The 7,568-nt window shown below is 37.3% G+C and overlaps 1 protein-coding gene across 1 annotated transcript in view; it reads left to right on the forward strand.

Moving 5' to 3' along the window:
• CCDC172 (coiled-coil domain containing 172) overlaps positions 1–7,568 on the forward strand; it is a 28,370-nt gene that overhangs the window by 122 nt on the left and 20,680 nt on the right. The window contains exon 2 of the mRNA XM_006778739.1: positions 14–99. Within this exon, the coding sequence (XP_006778802.1) occupies positions 14–99 (86 nt within the window). The remainder of the gene's footprint in view (positions 1–13; positions 100–7,568) is intronic.

Consider the following 7,568-nt stretch of genomic DNA (forward strand, 5'->3'; position numbering starts at 1 on the left):
CTTTGTCTGACAGTCCGGGCGGAAGTGAGCAGATGCCGGGACCGCCTGAGGAAAGCGACCAAGGAGCTGAACGAGGAGAAAGTCAAGTTGGAGTCTAAGGTATTGGGCATGGAGCGCGGGCTCCTCTCGCACTGGAAGAGGTGTTTTCACTTGACTTTGTGAAGGCGGTTTCCCTACTGACCGCGTTGCCCTCCCCGGAGGAGGCAGGCCGGCAGGCGGGTGAGCTAGTGCCCCGTTGCCCGGGGATGTTCAAAGTCCTGAATCCAGTGACACCGTCCAGCCTCCTATGAATTTGTCCTAAAGAAGCCAGGGTGAGCGATAAAGAGGTCACTGTCCATGTTGGGGATGGTTACGGCTTGATGCGAGCAGAATGTCATTGGAAAAGAATGATTGCGTGAGCGGTCGGTGCGGTACGTGCGCTGTGAGTCATCAGTAATGTAAGAAGCGGACTGTGTTGATGCAACAGCTGCATGTAACTTTCAAAGGAGTCTCTGTCTTTTGTTGTTTTTTTTTAAAATATATTTTATTGATTTTTTACAGAGAGGAAGGGAGAGAGATAGTTAGAAACATCGATGGGAGAGAAACATCGATCAGCCGCCTCCTGCACACTCCCCACTGGGGATGTGCCTGCAACCAAGGTACATGTTTCCAATTCTCTCCCACGTTTTGGATGTAACTTTTCACCCAAAAGCATGTGTTTCCCACTAGCATTTCTCCCTTTTCTGCAGCATTTGTGAAGTTGTTATGTTAACCAGAAGCGAGGGAATCTGATGGGTTTTTGAAGGGGGGTGAGTAGGATTTTGGGGAGGCAAAGCAGTAGGAGAAACGCATGAGGGGTTAGGGAGCATCTGGGCAGAAGGGAGGGAGATCTCCCACAGCAGAGGGCTGAGGCCTGGGAGGGGGAAACCATTGCCGGCTTCTGATTGGGAACCTGTGTGAGAAAAGGGATTTCAGAAGCTCTCTCTGAGCTCCGGGAGGATGGGAGCGGGGAACATCACTCAGGTGTATCACAGGGAAGGCCTCGCTGTGGGCAGGGGCAGGCAGTCACGCAAAACTCTTTCTTCAGCTCCTGAAGATACACTAAGCAAGCAGCGGGGGACGGGAGATCTGTTTGAGGAAGTCTGTTTTCTTCAAATATGTCTATTTTAACTTAGCGTCCTGAGGAATTTCCAGTTCCTTTTTTTGGAACAAAGTGACATGGATCCTGTCTCTACCCAAGAGCTTCTGCTCTTCCAAGTCTGTTGGAACATCACCCTGAAGCTCTCCCCCGGGCATCTTGGAAGAGATGTTTTGTAACATTCAGTGCGCCACCTTCCACCTTACAATTAAACCATAGGTACCAGTGTTTGCATCCACTTCACTATTTTCTAAGCACTATATCTGGAATCTTTTTCTTACCCATTCTTTATTTCCACAGCCTCTATCCCATGCCTAGCACATAAAACATTAGCGTTTTAAGTGAATTAGTAAGTACCAATGATGAGATAATAGGGAGAGTGGTGCTGTCTTTTAAAATAGAATTTGGAACTGTTATTTAGTGAAACCTTAGGTCCCTATATGCCTGTGAGTAGTGGATAAACTAGCTGCTAAGAGCAGTGCTGAAAGCGAAGAGAAAGGGCAAAGCATTAATAATGCCATGATGTACCTTTCTTTCTCTTTAAAAAGAATGAAAATACTTTCAGGATTGGTGACTAGAAGCTATTAGAAGTGATAGGCAAAACGTATACAACTAGGTAATGCATAGCTAACAATTATTGAGCACTTCCTATATGCTGGCATTGTTCCATAGGCGATACCTGCATTTACTCCATTAATCCTGGCAGAATCATAGGATGGGGTACCATCCTTAATCCCTCTTTCTAGGGGAGGAAACCAAGAGGTTAAATGACTTGTCTGTGGCATATAACTTAAACACAAGCTACCATAATGGAAGTATAACAGCATATTTTATTAAAACAGATTTCTGAAACTCATCTTGAATTTCTTTTTTCACATATAATATTGTATCTGCAGCTTTTACATCTAGTTTAGGGCATTATTTTTAAAAGGTCACTTGTGTAAGTTTTTATACAGAATGTATTTTTCCAGGATTCATGAAGATATTGACCTGACAGGTACCAAATCAAATGTTAAGGAAAAAAATTTACTCTGAATATTTCTTTGAAAAAAAAATTAGGTTTACTCTTTGTTAGGAGGCTGTTTGGCTGGAAAATAGAAATGTAGCTTATTGATATATACACGTACATAAAAAATGATGACTCAAATATTTATACTTGAGATAAGAAAGAGCAAATCCCTAACATTGTTAGAAACATTTGCTGAAATTACTAATTAATATAGTCTCATAAATGTGCATTGCTTTTTAATGAGCTCATATAGTAGTGGGTACTAATACAATTGTAGCCTACTAATAAAATTAACATATGAGGGTCATTGTTCATATAATAGTAATTTGTAATTTAAATAATTTGATTTATAAATATAGTCAAAATGGTATGTGTGTGTGTATATGTGTGTATGAAGGTTTTAAAAGTGGAAGCACAATTACAATGTAAGTGACTAATGGGAAGAACTGTAGAAGTAATCATAAATTGATTTCTTGTTTCTTTTATTCGCAGAATTAATTATATGTCTGCCAATAACAATGAAAATATATTTACTTACATATTTGACTTGGCATTTATTGACCAATTTATCAAGTAGAAGCAGCATAAAGAGAAACTAGAACATAATTTGAATAGGCCAGTGCTTGAGTTAGTTGTACAGTAATACATTCAGAAATATTTTAAGCATTTATTTTAGAAGTTGCTTGTGGTCAAAAAATGTATTTAGGAAGTACAATATTCACTTTTCTTTTGTTCTGTAAAACCCAGGTAGCATGTAATTAGAACTTGAATGATAGCATTTGCCTTTCAGGGCTCAGTGAATTCTTTAAAATATGTGGTTGCAAAAGTCTGATATTATATGGTATGAGTACATTGCGAATTGGACGTCCACGGTATGCCTGGTTAGGATTGGTAATATGCAAACAGAAAGACAAGCGCAGGATTTGCATTGATGCTTGCCAGTATACCTGGAGTTTCGGAGAGGTTTTCTAGCACTGACAACAGATCAAATCAAAATTAAGGAATCTCAAAATATTTGTAGTTTCTTTTAAGCACCTTTAAGAATGTGTTATGTTTTGAAAATGGTGTATCGTTAAAATTGTGTATTGTCAATCTCTATAAATATATATATCAAACCTAACAGAGCACCATACATTCTGAAGAGGAAGTAAATGGAGAAAGTCAGCGGTGATTTTGTCTATGTTTTTTCCTTTCCCAATTTTAACTTACTGCAGTAGACATCTTAACAATAATAAAATATTATGAACTCTGAGCCTGGCTGCTGTGGCTCAGTGTTTGGGCGTCGACCTATAAAACAAGAGGTCACAGTTCGACCTGGTCAGGGCACGTGCTTGGGTTGCAGGCTTGATTGTGTATAAGGCAGCTGATCAGTGATTCTCATCATTGATGTTTCTCTCTTCTCCCTTCCTCTCTCTGAAATTAATAAAAACATATATTTCTTAAATGTTATGAATTTTTAAAGTAAAATTATATTGAAATAAAGTAACTCAAGGTGCTTTCTTTTACTTAAAAATGTACACATTCCTTTTCTTTAATTGATAAAAGTTAAGAGGCTTCTCAGAGCAGCAGGCAATCTCATATCCATTAGTACTCTATTACCTAATTAGGGAAATAGCAAAATCACAAATTACTATCATTTATACTATTGAAATTGAGATGTTTATTATTTAAATTTAATCAAAGAAAACTTTATATCCTGCTTACATTTAATGTTATTTAAGGTCTCCAACCCAATTTCTAGTATTCTTGCAGTATACTAGTACTTGACTGAGGTATGATCTTTTCTTGCTCATGTGCCACATTTTCTTATTATGAAGAGGAATTGTATATTTTAAGGAATTGATGGCATTTTATTGTTCTGTTAAAAGCAGTACATGAAAAATCACTACAGTAAGCATTCCATTGTTTTATTTCGTGACAGAATAGGAAGCTGTAATGATAGGTAAGGTTAGATACTACCTCCTGAGTTGTCAAATAACATAGAAGTCACCTTACTTAAAAGTATCTCCCTAATAAGAGTCAGCTTAAGAAGCATCATTCAGGGGTGGAGTAGGGGGTAGGGAAACATTAACTGGGGCATTTATATGCATATTGCATAGCCCTTGGAGACTGTAGTGTGGTGAAGACCTGGGAGAGGCAGGTGTGGAGTGGAGGAGGTCAATGGGGAAAGAAAGAGGACATGTGTAATACTTTCCACAATAAAGAGAAATTAAATAAAAACACATAATAATACTTTTGATTTATTACTCTTTCCTTAATCAGCAGGTCTCTGGGAATGGGAGTTTTATTTGAGGAAAAGGAAAGAGTCATTTTTGGAGAATGAGGGTTATTTTGACAAGGGTGGAAGGTTGGCAATGGACTTTGGAATCCAGATGGGTTCAGAAAAGATGAATGAAAGCGGTCCCGGGCAAACTGGGTACATATAGCTGTGCCTGTGATCTTCATGCTGCTGGAAAGAATTTCTCACATAACCCTTGGTTCTTATGAGGTCTTATGAATTGTTTTGTCTGAATACTATTTCAGGATATGTTGAATGGCTGCCTACCTCAGCTTCTTTGATTCAGACTAGTTACATGGCTTTAAATATAGTTCGTTTCTCCTGTAAATGATAGGCAATGTACAGTTATATGAGACAGAAAACCCACATGTCAAAAGATGGGAGTGAATTTTTATTGTCTTAATTTGCTTCAATATTCATAGCCAGGAGAAGATAGAGAAGAGGAGGGAATGGGAAATATGTGACCATCACAGTAGGAAATAGATCAGATTGTTACTCTAAAATGGTATTTTTCTCTTTATCATGAGCTCCTCTTCACCTCTATTTCTTGTTAAGCTTTTGTGTTTTATTTATTTTGTTTTTGCTGTTGTGAATGGGATCTTTTTCATGCTTTTTAAAAAATTTATTGGTAACTAGAAAAGATACAGTCCTTAGTTTTTGTTGTTTACTTTGTTATTTTTAACAGTTTCTCCATAGATTTTGTTAAATTTATTAGGTATATAATAATGACATTTGCCCAAACAAACAAGAGAGAGAATTGTGTGTCAGCTCTTCGGATAATTATATTTCTTGTTCTTTTTTCTTGCCATATTGCATTAACAAGAACTTCCAGGACAAACTTAAGTAGCAATGGTCTTACCAGGCATCCTGATAATCCTCAATGAAAAGGTGACAGATAAGCAAAGACTTGACTGAGGTAAAGGAACAGCCACCAAGAGGCTGGGAAAGGGATTTCCAGGCAGAGAGCACCCAGTGCAGGGGCCTTGGGGCATGTTCTAGGAATAACAAAACAGTGTGGCTGGAGGGGAGAGTTTGAGGAGACCGATGGAGATAAGATTGGACACCTAGAAAGGATTAAGGACTACTCTGTGCTAATACTGAACTTTCCTTACTATATTAGGGTTACTGTGTCATAGGCATTGCATCGGGGGTGAAGAAATGTATTTATAAAAAATAGATCTAACTTTTTAAAAAACCTTAATATCTACTATTGACTAAATATTCATTGATGTACTCTAGTGTTTAAAATGTCTTTGGTCTTAGTGATAAACAAACACATTTTTCCCCAATTGCTATGATCTTACAAATATGAAATCTGCACAGCTCTCTCTGTTTTCTTATGTAAAGTTGCCTCCTGTACTGTTGCAGAGCTTTTAATCAGCACAATGCCAGTTTCTAAAGGCTGAGACTATTTTAAACAACAGTAACCAGAACAAAGAGTAGCTCTGTGCTTTGCTTACTTGGACACACGCATTAATTTTAGAACCTCAGTCACTTTAGATTTTCAAGTTCTTATAGTAGAAAAATACCTAAAGGCACCCAGGCAGCAAGAGTGACGAAGAGTCACAAGTCATGGCTGTGCTGAAACTGACCCAGTTGGCCAGATAAGTCAGCTCAGTGGGAAAACTGTAAGCTCTGTTGAAAATCAAATATCCCAAGAGGAATAAAATAGGGAAAGGAAAAATATCTTTTTTGCTGAGAGAAGCAGAATTATCCAGGGTTGGCACTGCTATAAATGAAAATTTTCCGTAACAGCAATATTTTCTGACAAAGCTTGCCTATTTCATATGAGAATGTAACTTTAAAGCTGCATGCAAATACTTTTCTTCATTTGTAGTCATAGAAGAGAGAGCGATGAGAAAGATGAGAAAGAGAAATTTGTGTTACTGCTGCGAGGGCTTCCACCCGTTTCTCTTTACTGTTTGTAGCCCCCTGGGGTCCCTGCGTAACTTAGGAAATAGAGCAGTAACTTCAAAAGTATTTAAGTCTCTTCTACTATCTTCCCAATTCTGATCTCCACCCATCACTGTTGCAACAAAAGAGAGGTAGAGTTTTCTGAGGATAATTTATTCTGTGAAGTGACCTACCTCATCTTGTGATCCTATCAATTCAATATGTTCAGGAATATTTACCTAAATTTTACGTATCTGTAATTCTGGTTTTCAAACACAGGAATAATTTAAGAAATTAGTTGTGATAACAGAAACAAACAAACAAAAAAGAAAGATGAGAAACCCATTCTGCAAATAGGTGGCCATGAAAAGCTATTTCAGTCCTTAAGAGTTACTAACTTATACGTGGTAGAGGGGAACTGAGCAGATCCAAAAGTTTTTGTCCCTTTATTCCATTAAAATATGTAGACTCTCTGTTAATAATATTAGACCCCATGTGGTCTGCAGCCCTAACTGAATTGCTGTCCTCAACATGTAGTCAGCATATGTAGGCATCTATTCTTTCTGATGGTCCTGACTTGAGCTTTCCCAAACCCGTGCCTCTGTCTCTGTTATGCTGTTCTAAAATGAATGTTGCTGTAATTTTTCTATAGTTATTGATTGGGATTTTTTTTAGGTTGATTAAAAGAGGAAAATGTAGAAGTAAAGGATAAAGACAGTATAGTATAAGACAGAAAGGGGATGAAGATGAGTAGACTGATTAATAATAAACAAAAGCAGAAAAGACCTCAAAATGGATAATTCACATAGGATTTTAGAGAAAGGGGTATTATAGATATATCCTTCTTATCATTCTTTTGAACAGCTCTACTTCTCAGTTTTGAGTACATAGGTTTTACTTTTCAGGTTATGATAAAATATTCTAATTCAATGCTAATAGCTTTCTTTAATCTTTATTTTCCTTTTTTAGAAAGCGAATGTCAGCTTAGTGGTGATTTAGATTTTAGTTGGTGATAGATAGGTGGAACAGAACACCTTAATTTCTGAACTTGAATAATAAATTCGCTTAAGTCTTATTGTGAAATTTCTTAGTTTGATAACTAGTATTTTGTCAACTTATGTGTTTCAACACAGGTCATTTACAACAGATCAATAGCAGAAATAGAATCAGGATTCAAGAATTTGGATTCTAACAGGCTTGATATATGAAATACCTTATTGGATGAAACCAAAATTTATCCAGCCCAATATTTGGTCTCAAAGCATTTTTGT

This window comes from Myotis davidii, unplaced genomic scaffold (genome assembly GCF_000327345.1).
Source record: "Myotis davidii unplaced genomic scaffold, ASM32734v1 scaffold107, whole genome shotgun sequence".
Lineage (NCBI taxonomy): Eukaryota > Metazoa > Chordata > Mammalia > Chiroptera > Vespertilionidae > Myotis > Myotis davidii.